Source organism: Prosopis cineraria, unplaced genomic scaffold (genome assembly GCF_029017545.1).
Source record: "Prosopis cineraria cultivar Desert tree isolate PC_DT_omini unplaced genomic scaffold, ASM2901754v1 PC11, whole genome shotgun sequence".
NCBI classification, from domain to species: Eukaryota; Viridiplantae; Streptophyta; class Magnoliopsida; order Fabales; family Fabaceae; genus Prosopis; species Prosopis cineraria.
The window spans coordinates 40,881,088-40,900,349 of NW_026555342.1; the positions used below are offsets into that span (position 1 = coordinate 40,881,088).

Here is a 19,262-nt window from a genome sequence, read left to right on the forward strand (position 1 = left end):
TTTATTTGGATATTATTTTTCTAAAATTAATTTTAACAGAATTAAAGATGTTTGCATAATTTAATTATAATCAATTTTAACCATATAAATTACTATATAATTTAATTTTTAAATACAAAATATCAATTTTTTGAGCATATAAAATTTAAATTTTATTGAAAAAAAATAAGAGAAGAGAGTTTAATTTTATTTTTATTTAATGTTGTGTCTTTTTTATAATTTTTTTAGGCTTTTTTTATAATTTTTTCCAACACTTTCAATCAACTTTTCTCAAAAAGCTGATCAGAGAGCTTTTGAAAAAATACACGTTTAAGCCAATAATTAATTTTAAATTTTTTTAACTGTTTGGATAATTTGGTTCCAAAAATCAATTTTAGACTCCAAAATTGATTATTATTCCTGTCCAAACACACGCTAGGTCTCCCGTCCGAATCTTCATTGGGCAAAAGATTTTTTTAACTTTTACTTCAATGTGGTGAAATTACTATAAGGCCCTTGTTTTAAAAAATAATAATAATAAATAGTATGAAGAATTGAGAGTAAATCAGAGCATGCGTTGGATGTTTCTGTTTTCCCTCATCTTCGATCTGGTTCTAGAGCAGAGAGAGAAGGAGAGTTCCGTTCAATATCCACCGTTCGTCCTCCATTGTAGTTCGCTGGCATAGGTGATCGTGGGTTCGTGATGATCTGCCGTGCTAGAAGTCTGAGTCACGAGTTTCCCCTTTCCCCTGCCTCACCGCTGATTCCTCATCTTCTTTCTCTTCGTGCGGCAGAGACGGCCAAGCGCGGCGTAGTCTTCTCCGTACTATCCCTAGGCAACCATTGTAGGTGAGGATCGTCTTCTTGCTTCTGCTTGTCTGTGCAGCCAAGGTCTCCTTCTATCACTCTTTCGTGCTTGCCATTGCTAATCTAGTTTAAGGGAGCTTTGAAATTTTCCCTGCTTTTGGCGTTCATGATTCAAGGTGCGGACCTGAGTCTTCTCCTGCCTATTAGTCCGTGTGTGTGTTTGAGTGCAATTTCATTTTTTTTATTTTTTTTAACTCGCTGCTGCTGCTACTGTGCATGATTGACTAAATGGGGGCCTTTGAATTAAATTGAAAGTTTTGGCCTATGAGAATAAGAGGTAGGTGCTGTGCTGTGTATGATTTTTCTTTAAGATTACTTGATTCTGAAAGGAAATTTGATTGGGAAAGCATGATAAATTTAAGTATGGATATATGGAGATTTGTTAGGCAAGAAGTTGAAGGTTAAAAAGCTTGATTGAATAGATGGGAAGCTAATGCACATTAGGTGTTTTTTAAAAAGTCCAATAGAGAATCAGATATCAATTAAGTAATTAGTTATGGCTATTGTATCGTACAAAAATTGTACCAAAAATTATGATGTTTGGGAAAATTTTGAATTATTTATATTGATTGTGGTTGTGATAGTGTTGGAAAGGAGTCTTTAAACTTGTAGAAAGCTTTTTAAAGTCTTATTATGTTTTACAGAATATTTGAAAGAGGAGAAATTTGGAAGGATTATATCTTTGAATTTGGAAATCATCAGGTAAATAAATAGCGTCCCAATTAATTTATCAATAAAATTTCCTTTATAAAATTTATTAATGCCATTTTTTTTATTTTATTGTTAGTAAACCACATTTATGAAAGAATGTTTTTTTTATTGGATAATTCTACATTAATGGATCAATTTGTTATGTGAAATTATATTGTGCTGAAATGATAAAGTATGTACATAAGTTCAAATGAATTTTATTTGATAAAGTCATGCATGGAATTGTTACTAAAATTATAAAATGTTTGTTATGGAAATTTCCATGCATGTTTGAAAGTTGATTTTAAAAGACGACTAAATATAAAGCATTGATTGTTAATGGCAGTTTCGTTAGCTTTTGACGCACTATGGTCAATGGCTAGTTAGTTTGATTTCGTGAGCTTTGTTCTCACATTTATTATCATGGGTCTAATATGTGTTTGTTTTCGTGGTTTTGAGTCGCATTCAATTGGTATTAGCCTCGTGGATTGTATTTACACGTTTGTTTTCGTGGTTTCGAGACGTGTTTAGTTACTTACTCTTGTAGACTGTGTGTTCACATTTGCTTCGTAGCATAAGTTGCATTTAGTTATTTACCTTTGTGGATTATGTATTCACATTTGTTATCTATTTTGTGAAGTCCTCAGAATATTAACTTTTAAATGATTTGTGAAATTTATACTTCGTTGGTTTTATTTAGTAAATGTTTCTATTTTTATTTATTTTATTTATTGATTCAATTTATTGATTTCTCAAGATCAAATGATAAGATTGCTTTGTTATTGTAAATTTAATGGTTTATGATTTTGATTCCAAGATTAAATGAGTATATTTTATTGAACTATTCTTTTCTTTTCAACTATTTATATAATTACTTAAGTATTCAATTTATTCTTTTAAATTTTATCATTGTTGGGATGTTATTCATTAAGAAATTATTTTGGTCCTAGATATTATAGTTGAATGTACTTCCAACTGACTATTGAGGAGCTACCTTTTGACTTGAACTGAAAGATTTACATTGATGTAAAAATTTAAATTTTACATTTGTGTTTTAGAAATGTTATTCTCAGTGCTTTACATAACTATAGTTAGAACCATTATATATATTATGCATGATTTGTCTGCTACGAGCAGAGCTCTTTGATGCTATTTTGTATTGAGAATTATTATTGTAAATTTTTTGAAAGGTCTTATTTTTAAGGAAGGTTATGTCAAAACTTTTACAAAATTATTAAAGCTTTTGCTATATGACTCACATAGATTGTGGTCTAATCCTCGACAAAATGTGTCCATGAGAGGGGGAAAAAAATTCCCTCCCCAAGTTAAGGTTTCTGGAGTATAAGTTTTGTTTCTATATTCTATGCTAATCACGTCTTATTTTCAGGCCTTGATATTATATTTTTATTTTAAAAAGATAAAGTTGTTAAATACATTTAATGAGATTTATTGGTATATAAAATTTTATCTAAAAGTGTGTTATAATGTAAGACAGAGGGAGTACTATATTTGATTAATTTTTTCTTACAAATAAATCACTATTACAAAAAAGCTTGTTCGAAGCATTTATTTTAATATTTTGAAAACATTTCGAAAGCTAGCGCTCTCATATGTATGGGAGTGTTTTAGAAACACTCCAGTAAAGTGGGCCTACAGGAGCATTTTAGGTAAGAAAGGCTTTTGTATGTTAGGCCTATCGAAGCTTTTTTTCATGTAAATGCTCTCATAGGGTATGCTTACCGAAGCATTTTTATTTAGGAATGTTCTCTTATGAGACCTTTAGAGGAGCTTTTTTTTTCTCAAAATGCTCTAGTAGGTTAATTTAAAAAAAAATTAATTCATTTACTATTCCTTGCGTGCATTGTACATCATGAACAATATATAAAAAATTATTTATATAATTAATGCAAAAATACAAGCAATAAGAAATTTCAATATATATATATATATATACACACAAGAGATCAACAACTAATTTATTCAATACTATAATTTATATGATTATAATGTAAATTATAACCAAATAATTCAAAAACATTGTCAATCCTCCCGTGCTTACATGGCACAAACAAGTGTATCTAACACCATTCTTAGCTAAAAAGTACCCAATCATATTCTAGCTGCAAAAAATATTAAAGAAAAATAATTTAATTAAATCATAAATATCATATTAATTATGAACAAACTCACCTATTTAATAATCATAATAAGAATAATCATAATACATGATTGGCAATGCATTTTCTATATGCTTTCCTTCTTTAAAAAATAATAATAATCATAATAAAATAAAGGAATTAATACATGATGAACTTGTTTGAACACTTTTTTTTAATCATAATACCAGAATTTAGACCAAGACATACTGAAAGGTTCTAAAAACAAATAACAGAAAAAAATCAGGCATAAAACTATATGATGATTGTATTTAATCAGATATGGTTTTACAACTTCAAAAAGATTTTGGTAAGCAATTATGTTAATTTTATAATATTGGATATCAAGAAGTGTACAAAATTCTTGTGTTTAGTGTACTTGTGTACAAGATATCCAGTCTCATCTACTATACCAGCAAGTATGAGATGACATTGTTTTAGATGAAGTCAATAATCAACCATGAAAACTATGGAAATTACACATCTTAATTTTATCACAGTTAATTTTTCCACCTAATTAATTAAATGTGAAGTAATGAAGGGTATTTTTGTGAAAAAGTAATTAATGCACAAGACAGTTTTTAAAAGTGTTCTATATAAAAAGACCAAAGCAAACCACTTAAATAAGTCATATGAATTTTGCAGCATATATAACTTGCCAAAAGAGATCTACCTTATGACTGATAAGCTTATTTTTTGTGTTCTGATCTCTATGTGTGTGAATTAATGTAGAAGACAATTTTTAAAAGTGTTCTATAAAAAAGACTCAGCAAAGTTTAATTGTCTTGAGGTTGATATAAGGCACACCAACACTTTACTCCAATTCTAAAAAATTAAACTGTCAGCAGAAGACATGGTAAAAGTTTTTTAATTATCTCTACAAGGATACATGATGAAGAGTATATAATCACCAGCATCCATTGTTTGAACACACTAAATTAGATGAAAGACTATATCAAACAATTACAAAATATTAACTTTTGAGATCATTACAAGTACTTATTATGAGTAGTATTCATGTTATTAAATCATCTAACTATAGAAAAACACATAAAGAAAGATAATACACAAACAGGATGACAAGTGAAGATGGTTTTGTTGTCCGAGTCTGATAGCTGAAATGTGAAAACAAGAATTCACTTGAAAATTGGAATGATAGTTAGAATCGGGAATACGGGCTGCACTTAAAGGGCCAAGCATGAAGGCCCTATTTAAATAAAGGTTTGGGGTTTAGAAATTATTTTTTTAAAGTAATTGAGCTTAAGGGCCTAATCTTGATAAATTCTATTAAAAAGGGTTCGGGTTCGGGCGGCCTTTTAAGCCCTAATAAGCTGGGTTATCTTAATATATATATATATATGTACATACATACATACATATATATATATATATTTGACTAAGAATGATACAATTTGATTAATATTTATTATAAGTAATGAAGAAAAAGTTGTAGAGATAATTAATATTAAATCTATACCTCTATTTTCAACAAGTATACCTTCATATAAGGGATTTAATATTTTATTTTTAAATGATGATGAGGAGAATTTTAATTTATATTAATGAAGATTTTAATATATATCTTAAATTTAAAATTGTAAATCTTTGTCGAATTTATGTTGAATTTTATATGGGACTTTAATTTATTTTATATTAAATTTTAAAATATTTTATTTAAATTAAAATAATTTTTTTGTGAGAAAGATGGCTTAGAGGCTGGGCCTTGAGCCTTGTAAATAAGGGCTAAGCCTTAGAAATAGATTAAATTTTGAATAATCGGGCTTTAGGGCTTGAGCCCTTAATGGCCGAGCCCACCTTGATTCCCACCTTTAATGATAGTTCCCTGAGCACACACTAGAAATAGATTTTGGCTAGCAATTAGATTATACACAGAAAGATAAGTTTGGCACCAAATTGTTTCATACCTGTAAGACCCTAGCCAAACTTGGGATTCCCCTATTGTAGTTATAATGATAAATGTAATCTCCTTGTTTTGTAATATTATCCTCAGTTAGCTCAAGAAGTTTCCCACACATTAAACTATCAAGATCAATTTCTTTATTAGTAAACCATTCTCACTAGTTTTCTAAGAATTTAGTGAGAAAAAGAAATGAAAACCTAGTGACAATCGTTGTTTGAAGATAGTAGAAACAAGAAAAACCAATTCCTCCGTTCACTAATTTTTCCATTTATAGTAATCAACCAACTAAAACTTCTAAGCATTGCAAGTAGTTTGATTGAATTTGACATAAATTGACTTTAGTTTAATACAAAGAAAGGAAAGCATTTTATAAAGCAAAGGACCACTTATACCTTGTCAAAGTTTACTACAAATATTGTGATTGGCTTTGGTCTGTCCATCTCTATGACATAGTTTCCCTCAAAACCCATGTCAAATATGTAGGCATATAGTGATATGAAAATATTAAGAGCTATAGGAATTAGTTGGGACAGGGGTATAAATGTTATTTTTATGGATTGGTATTATTACTATTATTTAGTTTAATAGTCCAGCCCTATAAATACCCAAGTTCAGATACACAGTGTGTGGTTGAACTCATTTTAATAAAATGCACTATTCAAAAACGTCTCATCTAAACTTTCTTCTGTTCTTTCCTTCTCGTCTGCCTATCTCTCTTCTTCTCTCTTCATCTCTTTGTATCCTAACAATGGTATCAGATCCTATCCTTCCTCCCTTATATGCCCGTCACTCATCTGCAAACAAGAATGGCTAAAGAAACAGATGCCAGACTCATGGTGGTTGAAAATCAGATTGAAGGACTCACTGCCTAGATCATAGAACTTGTCCGCACAGTGGAAGAGTCTCGAATTCACACGAGACAGACTCCAATAAGGCAGAAGGACACTAGCAAAGAATTGGAGAAGGATGCCAGTGACCAAGACAAGAATGAGAATACCAACCTCTTACCTGATTTACTAAGATAGAGTTTCCAAGATTTCAAAGAGGAGATGTTCTTGGATGGCTCATGAAGTGCGATAAGTACTTCCAACTTGATAACACCCCAACGCGTGGAAAGTCATGATAGCTAGTATTCATCTCGATAAGAAGGCCTTTTAATGGCATCAAAGCTTCATGCGTACTAGAAGGAGACGTGCGACTAGATGGGAAGAATACTTGGAAGCTATAAAGAATCGATTTGGACCCACTTATGAAGCGCCCATGGTAGAATTGATGTGACTGTGACAGTCAGGGAGCTTAGGAGATTATAATGATTTTTTTGGTGAAATTGTGTGTAAGCTAGACCTAACTGAGGAGTATTTGGTGCAAACCTATTTAAAGGGTTTACAAGAAGAATATGCTGGGCCAGTGAAGTTACTTAAGCCTACAACTATTCAAGATGCAAGAAGTCTAGCCCGACTTCAAGAAATAAACCTTCAGAGATCACTAGAAACAAACAAGTGCTCAAGAAAGGTATCCTGCGCATTGCAGAGCAACATCATGACATCCACAGCCTCTTTGCGTTTTGCAAATGCCTGGGTAGTACTGAAATAGAGCTTCTCACGTGATGGGTCTCGCCAAAACACAACTAAAACAGCACGACCAACCTCAGAATCCTCAGTCATGCGAAGCTCAGCGTCCAACACAGCAAAAGATTCATCCTCTTCTTCTAGCCAATTTATTTCTAGGATTAAAATCCCCACAAAATTAACACCAGAGGAGGAGGCAGAACACAGAGCACAAAACCTCTGCTTTTACTGTCATAAAAAAATTTTTAGAGGCTATAATTGCCCTCAAAGACACAAGATGCAATTGTAATTAATAGAGCTGGATGAAAATCTGGAGGAAGAGGAGATGGAACCTAATGAGATAGACCCTAATGAACGAGAAATTCCTCCTAAATGCCATCAAATTTTAGTGCATGCCATTAAGGGTGAAGTTAGGATGAATTCTATGAGACTTCAAGGATATGTGGGAAGGAGACCTATCCAAATTCTCATAGATAATGAAAGCAGCCATGATTTTCTCGATTATGATTTGGCAAAGAAGCTGGGTTGGAATGAAGAAGAAGATGGATGGACTAATAGAGTGGTTGTAGGGGCTAGAAAATTGAAAATATATGGTGTTTGGAAGGCATTTAAATGAAAAATGCAAGGAGAAGACTTTGGCCGAGACCTTAGGATAATGAACATACACACTTATGATATTGTGTTAGGCTGGGAATGGCTTAAAAGCCTTCATTATGCTTTTTGAGATTATATTTTTGGTACTATGTAGTTTTGGACTTATGGAAAAATGTGTGTTTTGCAAGCACAACCTTCATTAAAAGGGAAAATGGTTGATTCTAGCAAGTTGGAAATTAAGAATAGAGATGGGTGCTAATTATTTCTACTCTAATTAGCAAAAAATAATCAGTTTCAGAGTCAAATCCATGCTGTGCAACCAACAGAAACCATTCTAAAGGCTGTTGGTGACCTTTTGGAAGAATGTAACAATCTTTTTGAAGAACCTAAAGGTCTGCCCCCTTTTAGGAAGGGTCATAACCACCCTATTCTTTTACAAGAAAGGACAAATCCTATTAATCTTAAGCCTTATTGTTATTCTTCTGCCCAAAAGGACCTTATTGAGAAAATGGTGGGAGAGTTGCTAGCTACAGGAATGATACAAGAGAGTAGCTCCCTTTTACTGCATCTATTATGTTGGTAAAAAAGAAGGATGGCTCATGGCGCATGTATATTCACTACCGTGAGCTTAATAAGAAGACAATCAAAAATAGTTATCTTATTCCACGTAAGTTTCCATATGATCTCGTCCACCTGAAAATGTTTCCGCCTTATCCTTTGAATGTATATTCTTGAAACTTCTTTCTTCTGTGCTATCATATGATTGAGTGCTTGTAAGCGAATTTCGTCTAATTGGATTAACTCGATCTTTATGGCTTTGTTGTAGTCGTCAGATGGTCTTCTTAGACTACTTGCAATACGTAGCGAGGAAACTGCTATTTTCACAGGCAAAACGGCCTCGTGTCCATATGTTAGTACATACGAGTTTGTGTCTATAGCTTCTCTTTTAGATGTCCGATACGCCCATAGTGTTTTGGCCAATCGTTTGTGCCATTTTCAAGGATTCTCTTCAATTGTTTTCTTTACAATTCCGAGGATGAGCTTGTTAGAAGCTTCGGCTTGTTCGTTTGCCTGAGGATAATATGGTGAGGATGCCAAAAACTTAATCTCACTTTCCTTGGCAAAGGCCTTGAATTCACTTTCAATGAACATTGTCCCTTAGTCTGTTGTGATTGTTTAAGAAATCCCAAAACGAAACATAATTTGCTCCCGTACGAAGTTGATAACATCGCCCTATTTTACTTTCTTCATAGGGACGACCTCAATTAACTTAGTGAAATAATTTGTAGCCACTAAGATGAATGAGTGGCCCTTAGATGAAGCTGGATAGATTTTTCCTATTATATCCATGGCCTATCCCCGAAAAGGCCATGGTTTGATAATCGAATGCATGTCTGATGCTAGCACTTGTTGTGTTGGCCCGTAAGTCTGACACTTTTTGCACCTCCTAGTGTATTTGATGCAGTCTTTTGTCATTGACAGTCAATAGTATCCATGCCTACGCACTAGCCATTGCATCTTTAGCCCCGACTGATGAGTCCCACAGACTCCCTCATGTACTTGTCTTAAAACCTCCATATAATAGTGAAGGCCAAACACTTAAGTAATAACCTATCCGGGCCTTTCCTGTATAATTCATCTCCAATTAAAATAAAGTATTGAGCACATATCCTTGTTCTGTAAGGGTAATGTTGACTAGGATCTTGAAGATAACTCTTAAAATCATCTCTCCAATCTCGAGCTAACCCTTGCGAGACCGTATTATACTGTACTATCAAACCACGCTGAATGATTGAGGGATGTTCTTTTCGTTCCACCACAATTACTTTTCTAGTGAGCTCGAGTAACAACCTTAGCCCTGATGCTATTTATGCCAATTCATTAGCTTCCCTGTTTTTTGCTCGAGGAACATGAATCAACATTATTGTTTCGAACTCCTCTAGAATCTGGGAAGCCCCAGCATAATACATCACTAAAGCTAGGCTCGTGCACTTGTACTTGCCAATTAATTGTTTAATGACTCACTGAGAATCCCTTCTATGACCACATCACGGGCCTTCATTTCTTGAAGAATCTCAAGCCCCGTGAGTAGTGCTTCGTACTCTGTCTCGTTGTTAGTACACTCAAAATTTAATTGAAAAGATAGTATCATTTTTATCCCTGTAGGAAAGGTTATCACTATTCCACCCCAGATGCCTGTTTAGTGCTAGATCCATCGAACTTAAGTACCCAGGGCCTAGGATCTACTAAGACCATTGGTAATTCCTATTCATCTTCAGGGAGCTCGGCTGAGAGATGATTAGCCAAGAAGTCTGCTAACGCTTGGCCCTTTACTAATTTTTGAGATAAAAATATTAAAAAAAATTCTGCTAAGGCCAAATTCCATTTTCCTATATGGCCCGTTATATTGGCCGATTAAGCATGTATTTAATCAGATCAGAATGAGAAACCACATACACAACTGTGTTTATTATATAATGCCTTAACTTAGTACAAGCATAATATAACGCTAAACACACTATTTCTACAACTGAATATCTAGTCTCAGTGGGAGTTAAACACCTACTTAAATAATAGACTGCCTGCTCACATCCCTCATCAACATTTTGGGCTAACATACAACCTATAGATGTGGCGGTAGAAGCTAAATACAATAGAAATGAGGTATTCTCCCTCGGTGCTGTTATGATCAAAGGTTTTGTCAAGTGTTTCTTAATCTTGTCAAAGACTGCCTAATGATGTCTGGTCCAGGTGAATTCCTCGGCATCTTTAAGTTTCAAGAGTTCGAAAAAATCCTTTGTCTTCCCTGCAAGATTTGAGATAAAATGCCTGATATAATTGACCTACCTTAGGAACCTTTGAAGTTCTTTCTTGTTGCTCGGCACCTTTGCCTCTAAGATAGCTCGTGCTTTGTTCCGGTCTACTTCAATCCCCCTTCTGTGGACTAGGAATCCAAGGAAGTTACCTACAGTTACACCAAAAGCATACTTCAGTGGATTTAAGTTAAGGCCGACCTCCCTCGTTCGAAGGAAACTCATCCTTAAATGTTTAATATGATCATGTGCCTTCTTAGATTTTATCATTATGTCATCTATGTATACTTTTAGGTTCTTTCCTATCATATCGTAAAAGATGGCATTCATAGCCCGCTGATAGGTGGCTCCAGCATTTTTTAGCCTAAAGAACTATCCATTTAAAAGTTCCAATGGAGCTCGGACACTTGAAAGCGGTTTTATGAACGTCTTTTTTTGCGATAAATATTTGATTGTATCTAGAGAAGCAATCCATAAATGACAATAAAGCATTTTTGACCCCAGCATCTATTAACCTATCTGCAATAGGCATTGCATACACATCTTTAGGTGTGGTCATGTTTGTGTTTTGGAAATCTACGCAAAATCGCAATTTTCCATTCTTCTTGATTACTGGGACTATGTTTGATAGCCACTAAGCATACCTATAAGGCTGTATGAATCCGGTTTGTAGGAGGCGTTTGATCTCCTCCTTTACTCGTAGCTTCACTTCTACTGACATTCTTCGGGCGGGCTGTTGGTACAGTCTATAGTTTGGCTTTATAGGAAGCCTATGTTCGACCAGCTGCCTAGCTAGGCTTGGCATTTCATCATAATCCCATGCAAAGTAGTCCTTGAATTCCAGCAGTGTTAGCTTGATGGCAACCTTCTGTTCTTTATTTAGTAGTGAGCTAATAAATGTGATCCTCGACTCTTCTGGGATCCGAGGTTTACTTCTAGTGGATCCTAGACCTCTAGGGCTATATCTTTGAATTTCAGAAGTGTAGGGTCTAACTCGTGTAGTTGTGCTATCTTCTAAGTCTCATCTTCATATACAACTTCAATCCCATAGACCTCGGGTCCGTAGTCTTCTAGTTTCTCTTGTAGATTGTGCAACCATAACTTTTGGATGGCCGCGGCTGCTACGGCCTTTTCTTCATTTGCTTTAGTCATCGACCAGTTATGATGGGCTCACACGTCTGTGAGATTAGAGGCACTATAGCGTCTGGTGTTGTTCTGCATGAAAGGATTCCTTGAGTGTTTTGGAATGTGAATGGGCCCACGTCAGTATTGTAATACCTCGCATCCATGAAGTTAGTAGCTGTTGTGAATGGCTTGTCTTTAGCCCAGACCACTTATACCTCCTCTCCTTTCCACATCAGGAGCATCTGGTATAATGAAGAGGATACACATTCATTGGCATGAATCCAATCCCGTCCCAGGAGAGCCTGGTATTAAGCTATAGTGCTGATCACGAAAAAGGCCGTTGGTGACGACTTGGTCCCGACATCAACCTGTAATGGCAATATACTGAGGACTTTAGATGCAGTCCCAGTGAACCCTACCACTGATACCTTAGTTTGCATTAGGTCATGCTTTTCTTGCCCCATCTTGATCATCATGCGAGGTGGCAGAATGTTCACCACTGATCCATTACCAACGAGGACCCTAGTCATTAGTCTCCCATCGAAATGTGCCTTGATGTACAAGGGTTTCAGGTGTTGAGTCATCTTCATGCTGGGTTTCTCCAGGACAGCTTGCTTTAGTTTCCCTTCTATTGCTTGCAAAGTAATTTGACAGACAGGCTCCACAATTTTTTCTTTCTAAGCTTGTATGCTTAAGGCTCATACTCCTCCTATTCTCTTGGCTCCATAGGGCAATACTGATATAGGCCCGTTGTGTTGGCCTCAAGGAGTTCTGCTCCTGCAGGTCTTGGGTATTGCCAATGGTGGACCGGAATTGAGAAGGTAGTGTTAACGAGACCACGCAGCAGAGGTTAAGTGGTATTTCTCCAACGTGAATGGTCCTCTTTTTTTGATTTTCGGCCTCGCTTTCTTCATCCTGATCCTTGGTGGACTTTCTTTTGAACTTACTAGCCTCTTGTTGAATGTTGGGGCTATCCTGTATCTTGGTTTTTTACTGTTCAAGGTACCTTTATGTAGCCCGTTTTCATTAAAGATGTCACTTCTGGGTTCTTGTTAAGGCAGTTGAGAATTTTGTGCCTCACAACTCTCCATTTCAGAAGTGGAACGTTGCCAGGCAGCATAACGAACCTTCCTGAGCCCTAAGTGGCTTTTGCTTTTGAAGGAAGCTTTGTGCTATTTTCTGAAAGCATTGACGATAGTAATGGTAAATCGTCGGGGCCTATATCCCAACTCATTGGTGTCCCCACGAATAGTTCATTTGACCCAGGGGGTGTTGAGTACTTTACAAAGAAGTTAAATTTGCCAGATGGTTCTCTTAAACAATCCTAGACCACCTTAGATCCATCTGGTTCTGTCATCACTAATCCTCCTGGGCCAACATCCTATCCTGAGGGTCGTTTGCTATTTTCCTTCTTTTCCTACTGACTGTGTCCATTCTGAGTTTCCCCTAAACAGTCCCAAACTACTTTGGAGCCATCCGGGCTTTTCATATTCTGCCTCTCCGGGCTTATATCCCATTTAGAAGACCTGTTCTTATTAGACCAGCCTGTAGGCTTCCTCAAGCAGTTTCATACTGTCTTAGCATCTTTTTGAGTTACTTTACCCTTATTCCAGACGTTCTAAGGTCTTCCATCCTTTTGTTTACCATCACCCTTCTTGAGCCATCATTTGTTAGAGGTTATCTCTACCATGTTGACCGTAGCAAATGGGGGAAACTGGTCGTCGTCTACCACCATGGATTCTTTCTTAGGGAATTTCAGAACTCTCTTATTGATCTAGTCCTGGATGACATTCTTGAATCCCCAACATGCTTTGTACTATGACTCCATGAGTGATGATACTTGTAGTATTCCTTCCCTCTCTGTTCTTCCTTTGAGGGAATCTTATGATTTAGGGGCAAGGAGATGAAGTTTTCCTTGAGGAGGAAATTAAAAATTTTCTCTATTTTCGTGATATCAAAGGTGTACTGGACTGCGTTTGGTCTTTTGGACAGTTCTCCAACCTTCTTAATTAGAGTCAGGCATGTGTAGTTACCAGCATTCTTCAGTTCTGCCACCATTACGTCTAGGTCCCCAAAGTAGGTCCCAATTGTAGTCCGTCAGTGATGATCCTCTTCCTTGAGTAGTTCCTCATAACCCCACACTGTGGTCGCAAGTTCATAGAAATCTCGAAATTCCATCCCCTAAAATTTCTTTCGGAGCTCTATATCCAATCCTGCTTGTGCCAGCTTGACAAATTCGGTTTCTGGAAGCGGCACGTGGCACCTACTCCTTAGACGTTTGAACCTAACCAAGTATTAGTCTGCTGTCTCTCTAGCTCGTTGTGTGAGCTGCAGAGTTCCGCTATATTGACTTCTAGCTCTGATTTATAGAATTGGATGTGGAACTTCTGCTCCATCTCTATCCAGCTGATGATTGAGTTACAAGGTAGCGACATATACTATGTGAACGCCGAGCCTGTGAGAGTATTTGGAAACAACCTCAGCTTTAAGTTAGCGAAGTTTTCATAATTAGTAATTTCGCTGTACTGGATTTTGGATCTCCCAATGTGCTCCAGGGTTGACTGTGTACTGTCTCCTAAGAACAATGTGAAGTCAGGGATCCTATATCCCCGAGGGTATGGGTTGTCCCTGTCTATATACTCCGAATAAGGTCTTGAGAAGGTGGGGCGGCCGATTGGCCTCAGCCCTAGTCCATATATATCTTGAATGGCATCCTTAGAGCCTCTATGTTCACTAGTTGGTTCTGAGGCTCGACTGCACATTTCGACATTACCACCGTGCCCCCTGTGCCACTCGTGCCAGGATCTTATAGATAATACAAAGGGTTAATTAACGGATGAGTGTGTGCTAATACTTGGTGGTTATGGATGTCTCTTACAAGTATGCGACCTTGATGGCCAGTACCTATATTGTCTCCAGCTTGCTGCCTCCCGAGCGGCCTTATGTTCGAGCCTGCTTCTTGATGGGTGCTTTTCAATGATGCGGCTATATTCTTCATGCCTTCATGCATAACCTACATCATGATCTGCTATCGTTCCTTCTCCCTGCGTTTTGATGTTTCTAGGGATATTGCAAAAAACTTCTATTTCTCTTCCAGTTACTTATCCATCCGGTCTTGAATTCGCCACAACACTTTTGCCGTAGGTCTGTTAGATATGATCAGTAGGTTGGGTTGGCCACTTCCTGACTTGGTGCCAGGGCTCGTGCTGCTACTATCTGTTATCACTAGCACTACATGCTCACGATGATCAGCTGCTCTAGCATTGGGCATTAAGTATTCTGATCCTGCATGCGCAAAGATCCCTTCTGGTTTGTGAGAACTAGCACTTATTTCATCAGTCCTTTTATCTTTTCTCATCCTTGCCATCTTTGTTACACAAGTCCTACTGGGAGTGCCACAAATTGTTCATGGTTGAACAATAAATACTAGGTGTGCCAGAGACGCTGGGTCTCAATAGATAACGAAAGGGCCCTGAGTTCCCTTACCATAGTTTGCTTGGATGTAAAAAGATAGTAGGCTTTGGTAGAACAAGTGTGTAATTTTATTGAAGTGTTTGAAAATTACAAACTACAAACTAAGAACTGAAAAGGACTAGTAAATGTAAATTACGCGAGTCTTGATCGAGTGTTGACTGCCTTCTCTGTTTTTTCTTCTTCCTATTTATAGTGTCTGATAGCAGAAGCCTTTTCTTTGGGACTTAGTGTAACATGCCAAAAATTTTAAGACTCGGATTTATTTTAAAAAATAAAATAAAATATCTATAATTAAATTAAAATTAATAATAATTTGATAGAGGTCTAGAGTTTGAATTTTACTAAGCAAAAGTTGGGTTTTATTTTATTTTTAACTATGAAAAAAATTACCAAAGTTGACTCGAGCTTTTGTGCTATAATAAAAAATGTTGGGCCTTTTCTTGTAATTTTCCCTAAAGTCTTATATTAGCTTTTTTAAACAGAAACAGAACGCAAAAACTAAATTAGAAAGGAAAGAACAAAACACACGAGAGGGAGAGAGGAAGAAGAGAAGAGAAAGAGAGGGAGTTAGGTTTGAATTTAGGAGGTTTTGCGACCGTTGCGAGCTCGGCTACACGATAGGTAAACTCCCTACTTCAATCCTCTTCCATTCCTCTTGATTTTCTTCAATTTTCGAAAGAGAAAATTTCTAGATTTTGATCTTAAAGGCTTTATTCTTGTAAGCTTTTATTTCTTTGAATTCTAGGGAGGATGTTTTAAGTTTCTATATAGTGATATAATGTTTTGAGTGAATAATTGGATGAAAAGAGGTGTTTTGGACACAAATTAAACCCTGAGAGATTGGGTTTTGCTCCTTAATGGTTTATGTCTATTAATTTAGTTATAATTTTTCTATTTGAGCCCAATAAGATTTAAATTAAAGTTTGGTTTTCATTATAAGGGCTAATGGTGAAAGTTAGTGACACTAAGTGAAGGTTTTTAATTAATTAAAAATTATATAAATTAGAAATTAGCCTAGTGATGGCTAATAAATGGTTTTGGTAGGTTAAGTAATATTATGTGAATGGTTGGTTTAATATATGAACCATTAGGATGGATTATGACTCATTGACTCAAGTTGTGTGGTATGAGTTATAGTCTTCATTAATGTTATTTGTCATGATAAGTGATGTGGATTACTTATATACTGTAGGAATCGTTGGTGAAATTTGTTCAGAAGTTAAGAAATAAGTTGAGTCCTATTTTGTATAAAAGAAACCCTTTTGGTACCAAAAGGTTGAGGTAACAGGAATTTATATTTTTTATTACTTTGTTTTAGTTATTTTTTGAATAAATATTACTAACTATCATGCATTACATGTTTTAAAAGATTAAATGTGCTTTATAAAGGGTTATGGGGTACTACTTTGATTATAGTGCAAATATATTTTCTAATTATTTAACAACAATGTTTTTATGAAAATGAAATTTGTTTGCATGCATTGTAATCATAAACAATAGAAGTTGTACTTAAGGAAGTGTAACTAAGTAAGGTACCTTAGATAGGCTAAGGAACCGTTTAAAGGAGATTTATAAATGTTATACTACCTTAAAGTGTTGAAGTGGTCAATACTTGGGAAAGGTAGACACGAATAAAAGGCATGATCTCTGTGGGAGTTCACCAATGAGAAGGTGTGGATTTTTGATATTCTATGGCACACTGCCAGTACTCAGTGTTGCCTCACGTATTGTGGGCTCAATGCACTAAAGTGGTTAGTGTATTGAGTGTTCGACATCTCTCAGTGGGGGAGGGAATTCGACATATGAAGTGTGAGATTGAGTGCTTAGGCCAAGGTAACCCTCACATGGAGAGTAAATCGGGCTGACTCTGAAAGGGAGTTAGTTTTGATTACTCAGGATTCACGTCGAAGGGGTATAGGCGGTTCAGTGGATTAGATCATGCCTTATATTATCTTTTGTGCCTGTGGAGGTACAAGTAGGTATAAGGTTTACTTGCGAGTTAAAGAGTGTCAGGGGGTATTCTGTTAGTCATGAAAGGCCATACCAGCCTAGGTCATGCATTCATGCATTTTAAATGGCTAAATTATATACTATGTTAAATTTATTATTTGTTTATTCAATTATTGCTTGCTTTGTAATAATCAATATAGATTTTTATGTTACTGATTTTTATGTTACTGAGACTGTGGTTGTCTCACTTCTTTCTTTTTAATATTTTCAGGTCCAAGCGAAGGAACCAGTGGAGGATGGGGAAAGGAGCATAACTAGGGGTTGTTTGTGAATTGTAAAGAATTGTAATCCATTTCTTTTGAGCAAGTCTATTGTAATGTATTTAGGATTAGGGTGACAGTAGGATGTGATTATGTTTATGTGTGTGAGTATGTTTGGATTGTATGGCTTATGTATGAATTTTTGTTTGCTTATAGACTTGTGGCTAGGAAACTTGGGCTACGGTGTGTGGTTTCGATGAATTTATTTAGTAGATCAAGTTTTCACTACAAGTAAATATTTATTTTAATATATATGTGATTCCACAAATAAATACAAAGTGGTTACATTACAAATGGTGTGCTATGGGCAAACATACACCTTAGATAGAGAGAGTGGATACGTGGGCCCCACAAAGATCTCTGAGCCAAGTGAAAATGTTTAGCGTGTGTATTTATATGTGTATATGATATTTGAAATAATTTTTGGCCACTCTTGTGTAATTTGTGCATTTTGGGGGTTTATGATCCATTTTGGGAAATGGCACCCGGGTGGTTAAATTTTGGTATAAAAAGTTTTTCTATCATGTAAATATTCTATCAGGTGTTTTTAGTCCTATTTGACGTGTCCAAAGTGTTTTCACAAGTTTGTGACCATTAGGATGAGATTTGGACAATTTTGAAAATAATTTTTATCAAAAAAACCACACTTTTACATCCGGTGTCCAAATTTTAATCTGACCGTTGGATTTCTTTAAAATTTAGGTCACAAGTAAAACCTTTTATAAGCTTCGTATGGGCTTTGAAATCACATTAATCGGATACCGAACGGAGAAACAGCACGCTTCAGAATTTGGTCCGAAGGAGTTGTCATGACAGCAAAAGTGCTACCATGATAGCAATATTTGTTGATGTTGTAATATGCATGAAATTCAATCCGTCTGTTGGATCTTTTCAAAATTTGGTATGCTAATAGTACTATTTAAAAGTAACATGTGGGCTGCTATCATGACAGCAAAGATGACCAATCTTTTAACATGTCTAATTTTTAATTTGACCGTTGGATCTTTTTAAAATTTGATACACTTATAGTATCTTTTGAATGTGACGTGTGAGGTTTAAAATCACTTCAATTGAAGATTGAATGGCGGAACAGTGTCTCCCGAAAGTTGGCCCGGGAGGGCTGTCATTACAGCATTAAAAAATGCTGCCATGACAGCATCTTTTTATTCCACTTTTGTCTAGCTTGCTTCCGTGCGCTATAAGTAGAACCTATAATTCTTTTAAGGTTTTAAATGTTTACTTTGCAATTGTGTATTTGCTTAGTGATTTAAATGGTTTATTTCCTAAGTTGGTTTTAAGATTAACTCTTTAACCACACTTAGTTTATTTGAATTGTATGATTTTTGGATAACACTCGGAGAAAGTGTTACACTTAGCATGTTCTACCAAAGATTCAACAATCGTTATTAACTTATGGCACAATCTTTCTATTTTGATCAATAGCCCGTTTCACCGAACTACTTGGGCATAGATTTCAGCATCACTTAGGACCGTGTCTTTGTGCCAACGATCTGATATTTGAAACTAATGGAATTTTGGCATGTTTATGTGTTGTGGATTTTCTTGAGTTTCGGGGCTGGCCTCTTTTGTTTATATTGGGCCCGATGTTTCAATTATTCAGCCCAACTAGTTTCATGACCTATTTGAGCAACGTTTCATATTTAGCCCAAACAAAAATAAAAAAGTAGTGTGCAAGAGCTTCTTTTCTTATAAAATGTTTCGGATATTTTGTTTTACAAATAATTTAAAATTAATTTAAATGTTATAATTATTATTATTTATTTTGTAATAATTTCAATTTTATA

At 35.6% G+C, this 19,262-nt stretch overlaps 1 protein-coding gene across 10 annotated transcripts; it reads left to right on the forward strand.

Annotated features, from left to right (window-relative positions):
• The first annotated feature begins 551 nt into the window (after positions 1–551).
• On the forward strand, positions 552–17,876 carry LOC129285925 (uncharacterized). 10 transcript variants are annotated; one of them, XR_008587420.1, is made up of 4 exons: positions 552–962; positions 15,670–15,808; positions 16,380–16,468; positions 17,409–17,864. XR_008587420.1 is itself a non-coding variant. In XM_054921905.1 (4 exons), exons 1-4 carry the CDS (start codon positions 683–685, stop codon positions 17,449–17,451), a joined length of 336 nt encoding a protein of 111 aa, XP_054777880.1. In that variant the 5' UTR covers positions 552–682; the 3' UTR covers positions 17,452–17,857. The 10 variants fall into 10 exon arrangements, 2 of the variants coding, with proteins under 2 accessions (XP_054777880.1, XP_054777881.1); XR_008587422.1 differs by lacking the exon at positions 15,670–15,808 and adding an exon at positions 1,491–1,548 and having other exon boundaries at positions 17,409–17,863; XM_054921905.1 differs by lacking the exon at positions 15,670–15,808 and adding an exon at positions 1,491–1,548 and having other exon boundaries at positions 552–828; positions 17,409–17,857.
• The last annotated feature ends 1,386 nt before the right edge of the window (positions 17,877–19,262 follow it).

Coding starts and splice junctions, on each gene's coding strand:
- LOC129285925 (XM_054921905.1), top strand. CDS start 683: ATGATCTGCCGTGCTAGAAGTCTGAGTCACGAGTTTCCCCTTTCCCCT. Junction 829..1,490: donor TCCCTAGGCAACCATTGTAG/GTGAGGATCGTC, acceptor TATGTTTTACAG/AATATTTGAAAGAGGAGAAA. Junction 16,469..17,408: donor TTTGGTACCAAAAGGTTGAG/GTAACAGGAATT, acceptor TAATATTTTCAG/GTCCAAGCGAAGGAACCAGT.